The sequence below is a fragment of the Lepus europaeus genome, chromosome 4 (genome assembly GCF_033115175.1).
Source record: "Lepus europaeus isolate LE1 chromosome 4, mLepTim1.pri, whole genome shotgun sequence".
NCBI lineage: Eukaryota > Metazoa > Chordata > Mammalia > Lagomorpha > Leporidae > Lepus > Lepus europaeus.
In genome coordinates this window covers 120,273,934-120,294,645 of record NC_084830.1, presented here as the reverse complement: position 1 = coordinate 120,294,645, position 20,712 = coordinate 120,273,934, and the positions used below count along the sequence as shown (strand labels likewise).

General features: G+C 41.3%; 2 protein-coding genes across 2 annotated transcripts in view; both read right to left on the bottom strand.

Annotated features, from left to right (window-relative positions):
• Positions 1-19,842, bottom strand: part of C1QTNF2 (C1q and TNF related 2) — a 52,310-nt gene extending 32,468 nt beyond the window's left edge. The window contains exon 1 of the mRNA XM_062188729.1: positions 19,763-19,842. The gene's annotated coding sequence lies outside the window, so the exon portion shown is untranslated. The remainder of the gene's footprint in view (positions 1-19,762) is intronic.
• Positions 15,349-19,840, bottom strand: FAM200C (family with sequence similarity 200 member C). Its single transcript, XM_062188727.1, has 2 exons — positions 19,763-19,840; positions 15,349-17,713 (listed from the first exon to the last, which is right to left on the bottom strand). Exon 2 carries the CDS (start codon positions 17,662-17,664, stop codon positions 15,886-15,888), a length of 1,779 nt encoding a protein of 592 aa, XP_062044711.1. The 5' UTR covers positions 17,665-17,713; positions 19,763-19,840; the 3' UTR covers positions 15,349-15,885.
• Positions 19,843-20,712: the final 870 nt, after the last annotated feature.

Here is a 20,712-nt window from a genome sequence, read left to right as displayed (position 1 = left end):
TAGATGTTGTTTTTAGGAGATGCATGCTAAAGAATGTAAGGGTGAAGAGACATATTGCTGGGAAATCTAAAATGGGTCAGGACACACACACGCTGTTAATTACCAAGCTGCAGTCTCAGCTTCAAACGTGGCTGTGTGATGTTAGGGCTGGGGCTCTCCAAGTCACATTTCTATGAATCTGCAAACAAGGCACTGGGAGGGAACTGATTCTAGAGGAGCGGTAAGGAGTTGGTCCTTTTTGTTTTGCTCCTGTTACTGTTGCTGTCACCAAGCAACAGCTCCTCGCCCAGGCAATGACAGTTATTTCTCCTAGGAGCAGCTGGTTCAAGTTTACATTTTTTTCCTGTAGTTCCAGAACTAGCCTCATAATGCTTCCTCAGAGAACCAATGGCAGCTGGAGGCTGTCCTCTCTGTCTCAAGTCCATGGGGCCCTTCATCTCAAGCGTTTACCTATACATTTTAATAATCCCATTATTTTCCATGTTTTCCGAGCTGCAGAGCTGGTATAAGCTTTGTGCATTTATTACCTTGACTTGAGAGTCAGTTCTCCAAATACTTGGTAAATACTTCTTTTTATTAAATTATGTCTGTAAAAGTAATTGTGTAAAAAAAAAAGTAATTTGTGTCTCCTTCTTGGATTCTGACACAGACATTGGTATTAGGAGTCCTAAAAAACAGACTCTCAATAACAAATTTTTTTAAAAAAGATTTATATATTTATTCAAAAAGCAGAGTGACAGAGAGAAGGAAAGAGAGAGAACATGTGCACTCTCTTCCATCTTTCTCCAAATGACCACAACCATCAAGTCACAGTCAGGAGCAAGGAACTCCATGCTGGTCTCCCACATGGGTGGCAGGAGTCCTAGTACTTGGACCATCTTCCAGGGCACATTAGGAGGAAGCTGAATCAGAAGCAGAGCAGCTGGGATTCTAACTGACACTCTGATATGGGATGCAGGCATGGCAATCAGTGGCCTAACCTGCTGCACCACGATGCTGGTCCCTCAAAGACAATTTTTGAGACATTTGGAATTGTCTTTGGATTCAAATGCAACGTTGAACTCCATAGTATAGAAATGGGATGCTGGTAATCCGTGGCATGGAGTGACACTGATTATTCACATTATTGGCTAAGATTATTACAGTACAGAACACTCTGAAGCCAGTGCCTTTGGGGTCTAAGTGGCTGTCGGGGTCAATGTTGACTACAAGGACTTACGGGCAGGATTCCTTCTTATGAATGTACTGGACTGCTTACAGAAAGAAAATGTCACCCTTAGCTGTTTAAAATCTCAGCTGAAATCTTTGCACTTGATACCCAGGAGAGTGTCTATGGCAGTCCTAAAAGTTTCTCAAATCCCTTGTAGCTACAAAAACAATCTTACTGAAATTCAGATACAGTGTTTAATTGTGAGGGTTGCAGAATGAAATGTAAGCTGAATCTGTAGTCCACACTTATCTGTAAAAGCCACAGTGAAGATAGATTGGGAAAGGGTCCCTAAGAATTGGAAAGGGGATATCCATGGTCACTGCATAAAGTTGAAGACTTTAGCCCTTAAGTCATTCTGAGTCTTTCTTTCCTTCACCCTCCATGTCTGAAGTTAGCCTCCCTTTGCTTGAAGACCCTGTAACAATTGCATCTGAGGCAGGTGCCTTTCAGGGAAATGCCTATTTTCTTTAAGACTAGAGCATGAAAAAGCTTTGCAGCAAGTCCAGGCCATAACGCTAGCTTCTCTGCTACCTGGTGCTGAAGACTCAGCAGATCCAATGACACCTGAGTATGGCAAATGGAGATTCTGTATGGAGCCATTGGCCACTAGACCCATAATGTGGGAGCAGATCCAGCATATTCTAATGGAACAAGTACAACATCTGATCCTGAAGAAAAGATTTTATAATTTGAGAAAACTGTAAGGTTTTTTTCTAATTTATATAGTTAGGAAACTGGCAAATATGTCTAGGAATGAGATTCCTGAAGCATTAGGTCAAATAAAACAGAATAGAAAAAGCAAAATTATTGATATGAGTGTACTTCTCAGGGATTCTAGATTTAATGTGTTAACTTGTATTAAGAATTTACTTACTTGGTGACACAAACTTGGACCAAACAACAACCTACATATGAGTTTGAAATCTCAGAACTTCCTGGAATAATATAGAGAAAAAAATTCCAAAGAATTGGAGTCTTATTAATCAAGAAAATGCTGCTGCTATACCAATATTCAGTAACCACTAGAAGCAGTTTGCTTTTACCTGGTAGAGCCACAACACTCTCATAACAGACTCCCTTCAGGCTACATCACCTCACTGCCTGCCATAATATAGTCTTCACAGAGATTTTAGTTACTTGCCATTTTAGAGCATCATACTGGTTGACAGCTTATGACATTATGCATAGAGGAGATGAATACCATAGAAATACAGGGACTTATAACCTTAGTGAAGTTTTCTGATTTGCTAATTACCAGGAGCATGTTGCAATATTCCTTTGAAGGTGAAAGACAAGTTGTTCTACATCGTATTATCTACCACCCCAACAGAGGCACAGGGCTTGATGGGCCTTTGGCCTTTTTGAGGTGACATGTATCTGAGCAATGTTTCCATAACTCATTTACTAAGAAATTCATTTTGAGTGGAGACCAGAGCATGAAAAAGCTTTGTAGTAAGTCTGTGTTGTAATGCAGCTACTCTACTGCTTGGTGCTGAACACTCAGCAGCAGATCCATTGACACTTGAATATGGCAAATGGGGATTCTCTATGGAGCCACTGGCAGATGCCAACAGGAGAACTAAAATATAGACCTGTAGGGTTTTGGAGAAAATTCATATCCTCTTTGGAACATAATTAATCTTTTGAGAAATAGCTCCTGGTTTTCCAGTAGACTCCATTAAGACTGAACAGTTTTCCATGGAGCTGGGTGCAATTTGGTCCAGTAAGCTGTAAATTAGAGTTCTGCACAGCAATAATGTATCACCAAGTGGAAATGGTACAGAAGAGACAGGATTAAACAGATACGGAAGGCACAAGCAAGGGGCCTGGAGAAGTGGCTCAACTTGCTGCAAGGTTTTCTTTTTTTTCCCCCTCAATCCATAACTTTTGCTGCATCTGGATTTCCTTATGACCAGTTGACAAAGAAGAAGAAACTCAAATCCTGGTTTCCAGTTTATTCTGACCAATATGCTAACACCAGCTTGTTGCTGCAAAAACTGTTGCAGCTTTACAACTTCAATCAAGCATGTCTCTGAAAGGTCCTATGATGGGAAATGTTCCCAGGGAGACTTTTTTTTTTTTTAAGATTTATTTATTTACTTGAAAGTCAGAGTTACACAGTTACACAGAGAGAGAGAGAGAGAGAGAGAGTTCTTCCATCTGCTGGTTCACTCCCCAGTTGGCCACAACGGCTGGACCTGCGCTGATCCGAAGCCAGGAGCCAGGAGCTTCTTCCAGGTCTCCCACGCGGGTGCAGGAGCCCAAGGACTTGAGTCATCTTCTACTGCTTTCCCAGGCCATAGCAGGGAGCTGGATTGGAAGTGGAGCATCCGAGTCTCCAACTGGCGCCCATATGGATGCTGGCACTGCAGGCCAGGGCATTAACCCACTGTGCCACAGTGCTAGCCCCCCTGGGAGACTTTTGAACAGTACATTTGATTGTCCACTATGGCTGAAATGAGCAATATCCAGAATTATGGATTGCAACTTTAGTAGTCAAGGGAGCTACTAATTGTCTGATCGATGGTCAAGGAGTTGGAAGGAATAGATTTAGAAGTGACAAGAAGATCTGGTGAAATGCATGTGCACGGACTCTCAGACTTAAAGATATTTGGGCTTCAAGTGAATGTTCACCAAAGGACATTGTGTGGCCATGAGGGTGAACTTTGCATATATACGACTACAGGGAACATGATTAATGGAAGGCCCCAGAGGCTGCACTTTGAAACTCATTACTGCGCATGTGCCAGTTCATACACCCAAGGAGCTACTCCCAGCAAATGACTGAGCATAGTAGGAGTATGAAGACATGCCAATTTGTTGGGATAGATGGGTCTCCTGTGACAGCTGACTTTGACTTGAGGACTTCCCAATGGCCTTGCTAAAGCTAAATGAAGTGATCCACTGCAGAGGAGGCTGTCAGCAGTCAGTAGGACAAGACAACAGACTTTGTGGATATTGGTCAGCTTCTTTCCCCAGCCATTCCAGTGATTTCCCAATGGGCTCATGTACCAGGGCAAGATGGGAGTTTATACCCACGCTCCACAATGCAGACTTCCCTTCACTAAGACTGACCTGCTGAAGGCTGACATTCCAGCAGTGGACACCGACAATATGCCCCTGATGTTGATACTTTGTGGCTGGTCAATTACATTGAACACTTTCCACCATGGAAGGGGTAGTTATTTACTCTTATTGGAAAAGATAAATATTATAAACATGGTTGTGCCTTTAGCTGCTGTCAGCCTTATTAACTGTCATGATACCCTGTGCCCCATTGCTCCTTGCCAATGATTAGCAAAGGGGTGTGTATTACTCTGCTTGGGCTGCCATAACAGCACACTATAGCCTGAATGGCTTAAACAACAGAAATTAATTTCTCAGTTTTGGAGGCTTTGAATTCCAAGACTGAGTTTCATTCTTTTTATTTATTTATTTTTAAAAACTTATTTTTATTAATTTGAAAGGCAGAGAGAGAGACAGAGAGATGGAGGGAGGTGGGGAGGGAGGGAGGGAGAGAAAGGGAGGGAGGGAGGGAGGGAGAGAGAGAGAGATCTTCCATCTGTTGGTTCACTTCCCAAATGGCTGCAACAGCTGGGGCTGAGCCAGGCCAAAGCCAGGAGCCTGGAACTCCATCCAGGCCTCCCATATGGGTGGCAGGGGCCAAATACTTAGGTCATCTTCCACTGCTTTCTTAGGCACATTAGCAGGAAGCTGAACTGGAAGCAGAGAAGCCAAGACCCAACCTGATACTCATATGGGATGCCAGTATCACAGGCAGCAGCTTAACCTGCTGGCCCCAGAGTTTCATTCTGAGGCCTCTTCCTTGGTTTGTAGGCAGCTTCTATGGCTCTCTTACACAAACCACTTTGTGCTCTGGTGTCTCTTAGAAGGGTACTGGTCCTATCAGACCATAGTCCTGCCACTATGACCTTATCTAACCCTAATTACCTCCCAAAGCCCCAACTCCAAATTATGCCACATTGATTGGGAGTTAGGACATTAACAATTGAATTTGGGGGAATACAAATATTTAGTCCACAACAGCATATGGCCACAGACTGTTGCCCACTGAATGTATTGTTTTTTTTCCAATAAAAATACTGCATGAACCAGAAGCAGTTGGTCTGATAGAATAATGGAATGATCTACTTAAGATTCATTTACTTGCAAATGAATGAAAATAACCTGGCAGCAAGAAGTCCTACTTAACAACATGTAGTATGTGTTTTGAAAGGGTAACCAACATGGGACTGGTACTGTCACATAGAAGGTTAAGACTATGCCTGCAGTATCCCATATGGGCATTGATTTGAATCCTGATTGCTCCACTTCTGATCCTGTTCTCTGCTAATGCCTGGGAAAACTTAGGCCCCTGCTCCCATGTAAGAGACCTGGAAGAAGCTCCTGGATCCTGGCTTTGACCTGGCTCAGCCCTGGCCATTGCAACCAGTGGACAGAAGCGTGCTCGCTCGCTCTCTCTCTCTCATTTCTGCCTTTCAAATAAATTAATAAATCTTGAAAAAAAATCAATTGATAACCAATAAATATGCTCCCCTCCTCTTAAAGGCCAGAATACATTGGTCCAGGAATTAAGAGGTGAAAGTGGGAGTGGCTAATCTTACTATTGCACCTATAACTCACAGAATTTTTGCTTCCTATTGCTAAAACTGTAAGATCTGTGATTTTGGAGGTCTTTTTTTTCCCAAAGGAGGAATGTTTCCACCAAAGGACATAACAGTGATTCTACTGAAGTTATGATTGCCACCAGCCATTTTGGGCTTATGCTGTGAGGGTACAGTGGGCCTGAAATTCACCTGATTGCACAGAAACTACTGGTCAGGCATAATAGATCCTGATTAATTATGTTATTTTGTAATAAGGCTTTGAGGAGTTTCAGAGTGGTTTATACAGGTTTCCAACCCCGTTCATTGTAATAGTGAGCTGAATGGTTTACGTCTGGAGATCTTCACCCATCACTCCCCTAGGCCACAAAAACTTGGTTTTGGGGCTTATTATATAGCAAGAATGTGTGTATGTGACCAGCAGAATGTAAGAAACCTCAGATGAGATTCCACATGTCCTTCCTGCTTCCAAGATGGCCCATGCTCATGTTGGTAGTTTTCTATTGGAGAGTGTACAATAGTTTCCCATTGTGCTGTTAACACTTTCATTACAAAATTAGTCACTTAAAGGTCCATATATTTATTACCTTAAAGTTCTGGAGATCAGAAGCTCCAAATCAGTCTTTGGGCTAAATTCAAGGTGTGAGCAGCACTGGTTCCTTCTGGAAGTTCAAGATGGGAATCTATAACCTTGCCTTTTCCAACTGCTAGCCTGCCTGTACTTCTTGGCTCATGGTCCTTTCCTCCATCTTTAAAGCCAGAAGAGCATTATCTGCAAGTTTCTCCCTGTTCCTGACCTTTGCTTCTGTTCTCACATTTCTTTCCCTGACCTTCCTATCTTGCCTCCCTCTTAAAACCCTGTTGATACAATGGGTTTACTGAATAATTTATCCATTTCAAGGTCCTTCACTTAATCTGCAAAGTCCCTTTCATCATATATAAAGTAACAAGCCACAGGTTTCAGGAATTATGACACCACATCTTTAGGTGATTGTTATTTTGGCTGCAACAGGCCCTGATATGGGGAGGAAATTAGGTTACACCTGTCTTCTCCAGGCCTCTTCACATGGGCAGCCTTTGGTTATTATGCATATCCTTATTTTAATTTTATTACTATATTGTAACAAACTACAGATTTACTAGCTTTGTCATTTTAGGTCTATTTCAGTGTTTCTTTTGCAGTGCAGAATCTTCTCAACTTGATGTAATCCCATTTGTCAATTTTCACTTTGATTGTGCCTCTGGGGTCTTTTCCAAGAACTCTTTGCCTATGCCAATGTCTTGAGGGTTTCCCCAATGTTCTCTAATACTTTGATGGCATTGGGCCATAGATTGAGGTCTTTGATCCATTTTGAGTTGATTTTTGTGTAAGGTGTAAGGTAGGGGTCTTGCCTCATACTTCTGCAAGTGGAGATCCAGTTTCCCCAGCACCATTTGTTGAAGAGACTGTCCTTGTTCCAGGGATTGACTGTAGCTCCACTGTCAAAGATAAGTTGGTTGTGGATGCATGGGTTGATTTCTGGTGTTTCTATTCTGTTCCATTGGTCTATATCTGTTTTTGTGCCAGCACCAGGCTGTTTTGATTATAACTGCCCTGTAGTATGTCTTGAAATCTGGTATTGTGATGCCTCCAGCTTTGTTTTTGTTGTATAAAATTAATTTAGCCATTTGGGGTCTCTTGTGTTTCCATATGAATTTCAGCATTATTTTTTCTATTTCTGAGAAGACTGTCCTTGGTATTTTGATTGGTATCACATTAAATCTATAAATTGCTTTTGGTAGTATAGACATTTTGATAATATTGGTTTTTCCAATCCATGAACATAGAAGATTTTTCCATTTTTGTGTCTTCTTATATTTCTTTCTTTAATGTTTTATAATTTTCATCATAGAGATCTTTGATATCCTTGGTTAAATTTATTCCAAGGTATTTAATTTTTTTTTTGTAGCTGTTGTGAATGGGATCGATCTTAGAAGTTCTTGGTCATTAGGCCAGCGCCGTGGCTCACTTGGCTAATCCTCCTCCTGTGGCGCTGGCAACCTGGGCTCTAGTCCCGGTTGGGGCGCCGGATTCTGTCCCGGTTGCTCCTCTTCCAGTCTAGCTCTCTGCTGTGGCCCGGGAGGGCAGTGGAGGATGGCCCAAGTGCTTGGGCCCTGCACCTGCATGGGAGACCAGGAGGAAGCACCTGGCTTCTGGCTTTGGATTGGCACAGCGCGCCAGCTGCAGCGTGCTGGGTTGTAGCGGCCATTTGGTGGGTGAACCAATGGAAAGGAAGACCTTTCTCTCTGTCTGTCTCTCTCTCACTGTCTAAATCTGCCTGTCCAAAAAAAAAAAAAAAAAAAAGTTCTTGGTCATTAATGGCATTGTCTGTGTACAAAAAGGTTATTGATTTTTGTGTTAATTTTATATCCTGCCACTTTACCAAGTTCTTCTATGAGTTCCAGTAGTTTTAGTGGAGTCTTTTGGATCCCCTATATATAGAATCATGTCACTTGCAAATAGAGATAGTTTGACTTCCTCCTTTCCAATTTGTATCCCTTTGATTTCTTTTTCTTGCCTAATGGCTCTGGCTAAAACTTTGAGGACTATATTGAATAGCAGTGGTAACAGTGGGCATCCTTGTCTGGTTCTAGATCTCAGTGGGAATGCTTCCAAATTTTCCCCTTTCTATAGGATGCTGGTCATGGGTTTGTCAGAAATTGCCTTGATTGTGTTGAGGGATGTTCCTTCTATACCCAATTTGCTTAAGGTTTTCATCTATTAAAGGATGTTGTATTTTATCAAGTGCTTTCTCTGCATCTATTGAGATAACCACATGTTTTTTTTTCTTCAGTTTGTTAACGTGCTATATCACATTGATTGATTTATAAATGTTGAACCATCCCTGCATACCAGGGATAGATTCCACTTGATGTGGGTGGATGATCTTTCTGAGGTGTTGTTGGATTCAATTGGCTAGCATTTTGTTTAGGATTTTTGTGTCTATGTTCATTAGGGAAATTCTTCTGTAATTCTTTTTCTCTGTTGTTATCTTTTTCTGGTTTAGGAATCAGGATGATGCTGGCTTCACAGAAAGAGTTTGAGAGGATAACTTTTTTTTTTTTTTAAAGATTTTTTATTTACTTCAGAGGCAGAGTTACAGAGAGGAGACACGGGAGCTGGGCGGAGGTCTTCCATCCACTGATTGATTACCTAAGTGGTTGTAATGGCCAGAACTAGGCTGATGCAAAGCCAGGAGCCAGGTGTTTCCTCTGGGTCTCCCACATGAGTAAAGGGGCCAAAGCACTTGGGCCATCCTCTAATGCTTTCCCAGACCACCAACAGGGAGCTGGATCAGAAGTGGAGTAGCCGGGACTTGAACTGGTGCCCATATTGGATGCCAGAGCCCAGGTGAATGCTTAATCCACTTTGCCACAGCACCAGCCCTGTTGTATAATCTTTTTAAAAATATGTTTCTGGGTTTAATTCACTAGTATTTTGTTGAGGAATTTTATGACATATTCATTCTTCACTTTTTGTGAAGAATTTGAAGAATTGGTATTTTTAAAGTTTGACAGAATTCACTAGATGACAGTGAACCCATCTGACCCTGGGCTCTGATTATTGGGCTTGTGGGGATATTGACTCAATGTTTTTAGCTGTTATAGGTTGACTCAGATTTCCTATTACTTTTGGGAATCTGTCTTTTTAGAGATTTTCCATTTCATTCAAGCTATCCAATTTATTGCTAGACAACTCATAATATTTGCTAGACAACTGCTCATATTTCCTTATTAAGCATTTTCGTATCTGTAAGGTAGGTAGCAAAGTCCCCTTTTTCATTCCAAATTTTGAGTCATCTTTTTTCCTATGAAAAACAGGTTTGTTGATTTTGTTGATCTTTTCAAAGAACCAATTCTTGGTTTCATTGATTTTTCTCTATTTTGTTTATTTATTCTAACCTTTTTAAAAGATTTAAAGGTACAGCAGGAGCGAGAGTAAGAGGGAAAGGGAGAGGGAGAGGGAGAGGGAGAGGGAGAGAGAGAGTCCTCCAACTGCTGGTTCACTTCACAAAGAGCTGCAACAACCAAGTCGGGGCCAGGTTTGTAGGGGAGAAAACTGACACTGAGGACTGGAAAGAGGTATCCAAAATCATATCATTAGTGAGACACAAACTTTCCTATTACTCACTCATAGTAAGATTGGAAACAAAGATTGGGAACCAAGTATACAAGGCAGGTATCCTGATTGTACGTGGCAGGAAATGAATAGGTTTAAGCATAAAGGGGAATTTTCCAGCCCATGTAACTGAAACAATAAAATATTATGACTTCATTCAGGGGCCGAAATCATGTCGTGAGGAATTTTTAAGATGTATTTATTTGAAAAGGAAAGTGATCCCCTACTCAGTGGTTCACTCCCCAAATGCTCATAATGGCCAGGGCTGGGTCAGGCCAAAGCCAGGAGCCTAGAATGCCATTTAGGTCTCCCATGTATGGCAAGCACCAAGTACTTGAGCCATCATCATCATCTGTTGTCCTTCCAGGCACATCAGCAGGAAAGTAGATGGGAAGCAGAGTAGCTGGAGTAGCAGGGACTTGAACTGGCATTCTGATACAGGATTTGAGCATCCCAAGTGGTGGCTTAACCTGTCGTGCTACAATGCCTGTTCACTGAGAAACTTCTTCCTTTTCTTGGATTCCCTGTTGGCTTCACCATCTGTTGGCTTCTTCTGTATAAGGTAGCAAAATTGATCACTGGAAGATCCAGATATATCCTGTTTAGTTTAGCAATGTAGCATCATCCCATAAGTTCCAGTGAAAGTATTGCAGTTGACTAATCAGCCAGGATAAGGTCATTTGGACTGACAGTGAGGAAAGAACAACTCCCTAAAGACAAATCAGGGTGTTCATATTGAAAGAAGTGAATGAATCAATCTTGAGTAGGTCAAACTGAGATGATCAGTCTGCCAGACCTTTTGATTCTGGAATCCTGAAAGCTTAAACACTTAATAAGCAGCTGAGCTAGGAGCCTAATCTATTCCTGAATTACAGTAAGATTTGTATCAACTTTGTAAAACAGAAGGAAAACAAGCTTAATGTCTCTCTTTAATCTCAGAAGACAAATTACAACATACAATGAATAGTCATATGCTACTTTAAATTACTTTGAAAATTTCCTATTTGACTTTTCCAAATGCTTAGTGAATAGTACTCTCATAATATTTGAATTATTCAGTGCTAGAAAGATTCTATACTATAAATATTCAGAATCTGCACTTAAAAAGTGGAGATATAATTCAAATATCATCAGAGTTAACTTTTAAAACAGTACCTATTTGGTTTTAATCATCACTGGATCATATCTGCAATGCTGACCTATACACCTATTTTAAGCAGCTTTTGGAGGCTCAGAAAAGCAACCAATATGTAAAAAACACACATGCTAAAATTAGTTTTTTAGAAAAGCCATTTCTGTCTTCTCCATTTCCCAATGACTTTGTGCAGTATGATAGTTACAGCTCAACTTGAGTTCTGGCTGCCAATTTTGAACCCACAGAGGCTCAGGTGGGGGCATTTTTAATGGGTCACTAATATCTTTAAGAGTTGTTGAAAATTAGATTTGTCAGAACCTTCAATACTGTTTTCTTCGAACAAAACCTGCATAGAGAGTGACATCTGCTGGTGATAAAGATTATATCTTTATCCTGTTTTAATTATTTTTTGAGATTTATCAATGGCCTTAAATGTATAGCAAAAATGAAAGAAATTTATTCCTTAGAAAACACAAACACATATGACATATATATACACCAATATATATGTATATATTTTAAAAAAAGATTTATTTATTTACTTGAGAGGTAGAGTTACAGAGAAAGGGAGAGACAGAGAGAGAGAGTTCTTCCATCTGCTGGTTCACTTCCCAAATGGCCACAACAGCCAGGGCTGGGCCAGGTTGAAGCCTGGATCCAGAAGCTTCTTCCAGGTCCCCTACATGGGTGTGGGGCCTAACTACTTAGACCATCTTCTGCTGCTTTCCCAGGCCATTAGCAGAGACCTGGATCAGAAGAGAAGCAGCTGGGACACGAACTGGCACCCACATGAGTTGCCAGTGCCACAGGTGGAGGCTTAACCTGTTATGCCATAGCACCAACCCCAACACACATATTCTTGTAAGAAATATCTGAGAGGCAGAGACAGCAAGTTCATATCCACTGGTTCACTTCACAAATGCTCCCCATGACTAGGGCTGGGCTTGGGCCGGTATCCAGAAACTCAATAAAGGGCTCCCACATGGGCAGCAGCAACCCAATTACTTGATCATTACAGCCTACCAAGGATCTGCATTAGCAGGAAGCTGGAATCAGGAGCTGGAGCCAGTAATTGAATCCAGATAGTATTATGTAGCACATAGGCAGTCTAACCACTATCTTAATGGCTAGGCCAAACACCTGCTTTGGGATTTTTTTTTTTTTTAATATTTATTTGACTGCTATGGCCCGGGAAGGCAGTGGAGGATGGCCCAAGTGCTTGGGCCCTGCACTCGCAAGGGAGACCAGGAGAAGCACCTGGCTCCTGGCTTCGGATCAGCGAGATACGCTGTCCGTAGCGGCCATTGGAGGGTGAACCAACGGCAAAAAGGAAGACCTTCCTCTCTGTCTCTCTCTCTCACTATCCACTCTGCCTGTCAAAAAAAAAAATTTTATTTGAAAAACAGTTACAGAGAGAGAGAAGAAGGAGAGAGAAGAGAGAAGAGAGGGGAGAGGGGAGAGGGGAGAGGGGAGAGAGAGGAGAGAAGGGAAAGGGGAGAGAGGAGAAGGCAGGGGGAAGAGGGGAGGGGGAGAGGGAAGGGGGAGGGGGTAGAGTGCAGAGGGTAGAGTGGAGAGGGGAGGAGGGAGAGGGGAGAGAGAAGAGAGATCTTCCATCTTCTGGTTCACTCCCTAGATGGCCCCAATGGCCAGGGCTGGGCCAATCTGAAGCCAGGAGCCAGGACTTCCTCTGGGTCTCCCCGGTCAGTGTAGGTCTCAAGTATTTGGGCCATCCTCTGCTGCTTTCCCACGTGTCTTACCAGGGAGTTGAATCAGAAGTGGAGCAGCTGGGACTCAAAATGGCACCCATATGAGATGCCAGTGCCCTAGGACATTTTTTAAATAAGAAATCTAAGTTACTTCTTCATTTAGCAAACACTGCAGTCTTTTTCATTTGATCAAGGAAAACTGAAGTATAGAATATGAAAATGAATTTAAAAGCCTACTTGGACATTTCCTTAAAAATGTCTATTGGGGCCCCGGTGCTGTGGTGCAGTGGGTTGAACAGCTGCCTACAGTGCTGGCATCCCATATAGGCCCCAGTTCAAGTCCTGGATACTCCACTTCTGATCCAGCTCCCTGCTAATGTGCTAAGGAAAGCAGCAGAAGATGGCCCAAGTACTTGGGCCCCTGTACCCATGTGCGAGACCCAGATGAAGCTCCTGGTTCTGTCTTCAGCCTGGCCCAGCCTTAGCCATTATGGCCATTTGGGGACTAAACTAGCAGATGGAAGATCTCTCTTTGCCTTTCCCTCTCTGTAACTTTGCATTTAAATGTCATTTGGGTTTTCATTTAAGAGCAGCAATTTTTTTTTTTTTGAGAATTCTAGTAGACTTAATGAAATCCTGATTATCAATGATCCTTTCACCCTAATCCTCCTATTGTATTCTCTCAGGTTCCAGGCTTCATACATACCCCTTTCCCCATCCGTACTTCCTTCCTAGCTTTAGAACTTCATAAAACATATCTAGAAATATTCCTGTATTACTTTGGAAAATTTTTCCAATGCTCTTGATGTTAGACCATAATAAGAAAAATGAGGACTTATACTCTGTGACATTTTAAATGAAAGAAGGCATGCATTTGTATTTACTGATAAAAGCATTTTCAGTGATAACACTGAATAGTGTACAAAATATAAACTTCAATTTGTAGTACACAGGTATCATCATTGGTGGTCAGGTTCTATTATTTTTTTTTCCATCAAATTTTCACTACTATAAAAATGCTCTGATTATTTGCCTTATAAACATGTGGGCTAGGCACTCACCATAGTGGTTAGATTGCCTGCATCCCACATCAGAGTGCCTGGGTTTAATACTTGGCTCCATGTCCTACTCCAGCTTCCTGTCAATGCAGACTCTGAAAGGTATCAGTGATGGCTCAGGTGACTGGATTCCTGCCACTCACATGGGAGACCTAGAAGGAGATTCTGGCTTTCAGCTTCAGCCGTGGCCTAGTGCCAGCCACTGCAAGCATTTGAGAAGTGAATCAGGAGATGGGAGTTCTCTCAAATATATTAATGAAAATTTAAAATAAATAAAATGTTAGTAGACATCCCTGATTTTTTCTGTGTAATGAATTTCTATAGGGAAAAAGTCATTAAAGGGCTATGAATAACTAATAAAAATTTAAATTAGTGCAATAATAGAAAATTGGTAAAGTAGTGAGATGGATTTTTATAAATTTAACTCTTATTATATTTGGGATAATTGTGAGATATTATGTGTTACTTCTACAGAAGCTGAGAAATCAAAACTGCCATATGTACTTGCTGAGAAGATATTACTAGGAGATATAGCTGAAATCACAAGATGTTAAAATAGAAATGGTTAAAGTATTTGGGTAGCAAGGGGATCTCTCTATATCATTTCCCTACCAGCCATGAGCATGTGATACTTTGGTCAAACACTAAGGAATTTTTTTTTAGTTATTATTTTTCATTTTTTATTTTAGAAAGTTTATTTTCACCTCCCTTAAAAGGCAGAACAACACAGAGAAATTATGTTTCATCTGCAGGTTCACTCCCCAAATGCCAGCAATAGTCAGAGCTAGGGTGCAGATGCCAGGAGCCCAGAACTCTATCTGGGTCTTCCATGGGTCTAAGCACTTGAGCCATCATGTACTGTCTGCAATAGCAGAAGATGGCCTGGAAGTGAAGTAGATGGGACTTGAATCAGCACTCCAGTACGGCGGAATCTGAGTGTCCCAAGCAGCAGCTTAACCTGCTACATCACAATGGCTGTCCCAAACAGTAAGATTTTAAACTAAAAAATGGAAGAGGAGGTATGTGGCACAGTGCTTAAGATGCCCTTTGGGATGATTGCATCTGGTATCTCAGTGCCCTGGTTTAAGTCCCAGCCCTGCTTCCAATCCACTTGCCAGCTAATGCACACCTTGGGAGGCAGCAGATGATGTCTAGAGTAGTTGAGTCTCTGTTACCCACATGGGAGAGCTGGACTGAGTTCCAGGCTGCTGGTTTCAGTCTGGCCCAGCCAAGCTCTTGTGGGTTTTTGGGGAAAAAACTAGTGGAGGGGAGATCTCTGCCTGTTTCTCTTTGCCTTCCAAATAAAATGAAAATATATAAAAATTCACAGGATTCAATGGATAAGGATCCTTAACCTTATTGCAGACCTGCCCAACTGGGAACCCTAGAGTACGGCCCAGGAATCTTCTTTTCAGCAGCCTTGATGACTTGGTATCCTGAAGTAATCTGAAAGTAGACAAAGACTTACATGATATTAGGATATTTATTAATACCATGTTACTCAGAGCATGGGAGCTAGGGACATTGTCAGAGTTCATTTATAAATAAGCTAGAACAGCCCTCTCTATTATATTTCCTAATCTTCTGACTTCATTGATGTCCCCTTAACTCTAACAGATGGGAGGACTTAGGCTGTCATTTTTTTCCTTTGATTTTTGGGAAGTCTTCTCTTTTTTTCTCGGCTCAGTCCCTAGCCAGTGATACCAATTAGCTGGGCATTCTAGCGCTTTGGAACCCTTTTCATCTACTGCATCAACAGGTGAAACATATTCAGGATCAGAAAAATACTATGTATTGACTAGGCACTGGGACACTGCCGTGTTCTTATTCTCAATGCTCATTTTCACACGCCTCATTAAAAGTTAAAGTTGCTAAAATTTTTAAACATAGAATTCAGTATACCATAAATATAAAAGAAACAGAATTGCAGCTTAATTTTACAATGCTATTAAGAATATATTAGAAAATTATACATTCCAAAAGTGTATCAGCTTATAATGACTTCTGCGGTAGCTTTTGTTTAATGATGTCTGAGAAACGAGGAACTTTTTTTGAAATAGCCACACGGATGTCTTCACTCATATTAAAGCAACTTCTTGACTTTGTTTTAAAATGTAAAAGTGATGAAAATCCCAACTCACAAAGGTAGGTAGTTGCAAATGGCAGGAGGATTTCTAGAGCCGTCTTTGCCAAGTTTGGAAACACTGTGAACTGAGCACACCAGAAATCCTCTAGTTTCATTGTCTCAAATTCCATTAGGATTTGGCCACTAGCTCGTAATTCGGCAAGGTCATTTTTCATTAAATAGCCATCATCAACAAAATCAAGGTTAAAAAGAAATGGATCCAGTACCCACTTGCTTGCCTCATCGAGATTTCCAATGGAAAAATACCCATGGAAGGAACTGCTCAGCTGCTGCAGATGCAGTGTTATTTCAGCTGCAATGCGTACACCTTCGTTATCTGAAATAATTATTTCTTCAAGAAAAGGAAAGTTGGTAAAATTTCTTTTCTCAATTCGTTTTTGCCAGAAAGGAAATTTCCTAACAAAAGCAGATAACTTCTCTCTAGCTGACACTGTATTCATCCCAGTTCTTTGCATAGATGCACTAAGTTCATTTAGGTGTTTGAATAAATCTGCAACGTATGCCAGGTGAATTTTAAACTCTTTATTTTCAAAGTCATCAACTAAATTACTGCTTTGGTGGTGAAGAAACTGATTTACTCCTTCATACATTTCAAAAATATGAGTTAGTATCTGGCCTCTGGAAAGCCATCTCATTTCAGTATGAAAAAGGAGGACACTATATTCTATACCAATTTCTTCAAAGAAAGCCTGAAACAGACGATGATTTGGAGCTCGTCCTTTGATAAAATTTATTACTCTCACCACAGTAAACAGAGCTTCCCTCAGTTTTGTTGGCAACGTCTTTGTGACAAGCGTATGAGGGTTCAACAAACAATGTGTGATCACAATATGAGGTAGCTCTTTTTTCATACAGGCAACAAATTCTGAATTTCCTCCTAGCATAGAGGATGCACCATCAGTACAAACAGAGCCACATACATCAAGTGCTATCTCATGCTTCACAAAGAAGTCTCTGAAGAGGTTGAACACGTCTGTTCCTTTCGTGGTTATCTGCAATGGTTCACAGAATAGGAACTCCTCTAAAATCTCTCTTTCCTTTATATATCGCACAAATGCCATGAGCTGACTGCAGTCATCCATGTCAGTTGTCTCAGCAAGTTGAATACCCACTTTAAGAGGACTTGCTTTGATATCTTCTAGAACTTGCTCTAAGATATCTTGGCTCATTTCTTCAATTCTAGAATGGATCACATCATCTGATAAGGGTACCTGCTGAAGCTTCTTTTGTGCATCTGGTCCCAAAACTATTTGTGCTATTTCTAGCGCACAAGGTTTCACCAACTTTTCAGCAATTGTATGAGGATTCTTCTCCTTGGCACACAAATATGCAAACTGGTATGATGCTTGCAATAAGGCATCCTCATGAGATGCAACACCAAATGCTTTCAAGGTTTCACTCTGATCAGATGGCGTTGGTATACGCTTCAAGCTACTCAAATCATGCCCAGCCACACCGCCATGCTGTCTGTTAAAATGGTCTGACAGTTTTGATGGTCTGAGGTCAGCATTTGAAAATACTGAGTTACACAACACACACTGTGGGCGTTGAGTTCCGTCAACTTCTGTTGTACAGGTGAACCAGTAACGAACATAGTCATCATCCCATTTGCGTTTCTTTGACATGGCACACAAAAATTCTCAGGTAGTATTTCAGAGATGCCACAGAATTTTGCTTTGGAAGTAAAATGTAATCCACACATTAAAAACCAGTGGATAACCAAATAAAACAAAGCTACATCACATGTTATTCCATACATGTCAAAGAAATATCCTGCAACATGTCAGTTCAAAGTAAACCATGACAGCCTGGCGCTGTGGCATAGCGGTTAAAGCCCCAGCCTGCAGCACCAGCATCCCTTATGCTCCACATTCAATCCAGCTCCCTGCTAATGAGCCTGGGAAAGCAGCAGAGGATTGCCCAAGCCCTTGGGCCCCTGCACGCACATGGGAGGCAGGAAGAAGCTCCTGGCTTCAGGCCATTGTGGCCATTTGGGGAATGAACCAGCGGATAGAAGACCTTTCTCTCTCTCTCTCTCTCCCTCCCTCTCTCTCTGTCTCTATCTTTCTCTGTAACCCCACTGCCATCTCTTTCCATCCTGCCCCAAAGACATGCACACCCTCAGTTAAGAAAGACTGAATAGAAGACAATAATACACTCTAAAGAAGTGCAGATTTTAACATAGTGGCCAGTTTTTTATTTTTATTCATTTTTTACTAGTTAAGGATTAAACAGACGTGTAAAACTATTTGATCTCTGAGCAGCTTTAATTCCATCTTAAGCAGAGAATTCCACATCAGTCTTGAATTTGGATTAAGCCACCCTTGGTATAGGGTAGGATCCAATTTGGCTCAGAATTTCCTTGCTAAGTGTAACAAACTAGCAGTCCATGATTCATATTGCACATATATAACAGCAAAACAACCTGCAGGAGAAATACAATTATTCTTGTCATCCAGAACTAAGAAAATTTCCTCTCATACAAGGATGCTCTGAACTGCCAATAAGGCATTTCATGATGCTTTTTCATATAACTACCCTTCAGTAAAAGCAGTCAAGAAAAAAAAGCCAAAACAACAGAATGAAAATAAGAAGCATTCCTAAGGTTTGCATTAACGTAAGAACAAGATTTGGAGGGCAGTGGTTCTCCGGTTTAGTAAATGAGTCTCCTGCTAAAATTCAGATTCCTGAGCCCTATTTCTAGAGATTCTGATTCTCTAGCTCTGGAGTAGGGGCCTAGAATGCATACTGTAAATTAGTATTTTAGATAACTCTTATGAGCAGTACCTAGAATAATGATCTGTAACAAGACATACCTATTACCATCACTGGGCAGCCTTTTTGAAAGTACACATGTCCCTGTACTGTTTTAGATAAATAAATCCTCTTCTCCAGAAGCAGGACAAAAGAATATGAAATAAAAATTGTCTGGGTGATCCAGATAAAAATTCTGGTAAGTAGCCAGATTTAGATATATGAAAAATTACCCTTTAATTCCTAGCTTGCAGATATTCTAGGTTGCCAAGAGAACAGTACAAATGCTTTGATAGGCATTTACTTTGCTAAGTTGATGACAACCTTCTATGAGAGTTGAGAGACCTAAGACAGCGAGCCATTTCTTTTCTCTTTGTCCTTAGCAAACAGCAAAGGTATATATAACCCACAGGTCTCAGAAACACACCTTAGAAAACAATTCTAAGACAAAAAAGTGATCCCCAAAGTTTTCAAAGTTCTATGCCATACAACATGGCTGAAATAATTTAACAGGGGCAAATGTAAATCCAAATGTCCACTTTGGTCATTGAATAAAAAGTTCATAGTAAGTTAAATCAAGCACATCTACTTAAAGTTCTAGATTTTGAGTGGATCTGTCAAAACCTACTTGTGAAATGCACTGTTGTCTAACTAATAAGCTGGCCTGTTACATTGTTGTTACAAACCAGTTAAAAACTGGAGGATGTCCGCTAATCAAAAAAGATCTGAAGTTTAAAGAGTTGATCTTAAGTCTTTTGTCTTCAAGTAATGAGATGATTGGCCTCTTGTTTAGAACCACTTCTAATTAATGGCAATAAAACTGTGATATCAGCATAAAAAATGCTGATATTACGTATACTTACAAGATATATTTGAGACAGAGGGATGAAGGAAAAAGCTTTGCTTTAGTTTCCTTGGAAATGCTCACAGAACCTTTTAAGAGTTCATTCTTAACTACCATATGCTTACCGCCCAGCAGGCTTTCCCGTGTTATAGAACCTCGCAAGTTTCACTGGCTCCTTAGTGATATCTAGGAATTACAGTATCCTAAAAAATATAAACAGTAAAAAAAGGGTCATTATGATAAGGAACTATTGTTAAACAGGAGTGCTATAGGTTTTATGGTTGCATTAAAGTCCTGTTTTGTCAGAGACAATTATTTACAAGTGAAATGATATCCGACTTCCACTGAAATGGTGTACTTTAGCTCACACACACACAGAAGCCAGGTGGAGGAAAGTGAACTGGACTTGAGTTGGTTAAGTCTTGAGGCTGGATAACAGGTATACACTATGAAGCTATTCTCAAGTACAGCTGGAAGTTTTCCGTTAAGAAAAAGTAAACAAAAAGCATTATCCTAAGATACAAATTCACTTGGAGGTAAGATGGGAAATGAAATGTTTTTGCAAGTTTACGAGGGGCAGATATGAAAGAGTACCCAAACTGACCAGTCAAAGTGAATACTGACTGATTTATGCAATGCTTAAATATATGTAAAAGAAAGCTCCAACCACACACAACTAAACTTACATCCAGACACTGCCCGGGTAAGTTCCGGATGGCACGGGTGTTTGGGGACGCGGAGGCTGCGACCTTACAGCGACCACCAACAGCTGGGAGAGGGGGCGAGGATGCGGTCGGTGGGCAGGGGCTCCGGGGGCGCTCCGCCTCTCGGCTTGGTCACTCGCAGGCTGGGACCCTTCCAACCTTCAGTTCTTCAAGCGGGGATGGGAACAGTACCTACCTCATCGGGCTGCTGGGCAGTTTGTGAGAACGCATGCCAAGAACACGCGGCTCTGAACTGCCAGGACCTGACGCCGCTAAGAATGGAGAGCTTTAGAGGCAGCCAGTGCGAGAGAGGGCGCCGGCGCCGAGCCACGACTCGGCTGTCTCCACCCGCTCCTCTCCGAGCCTGCGCC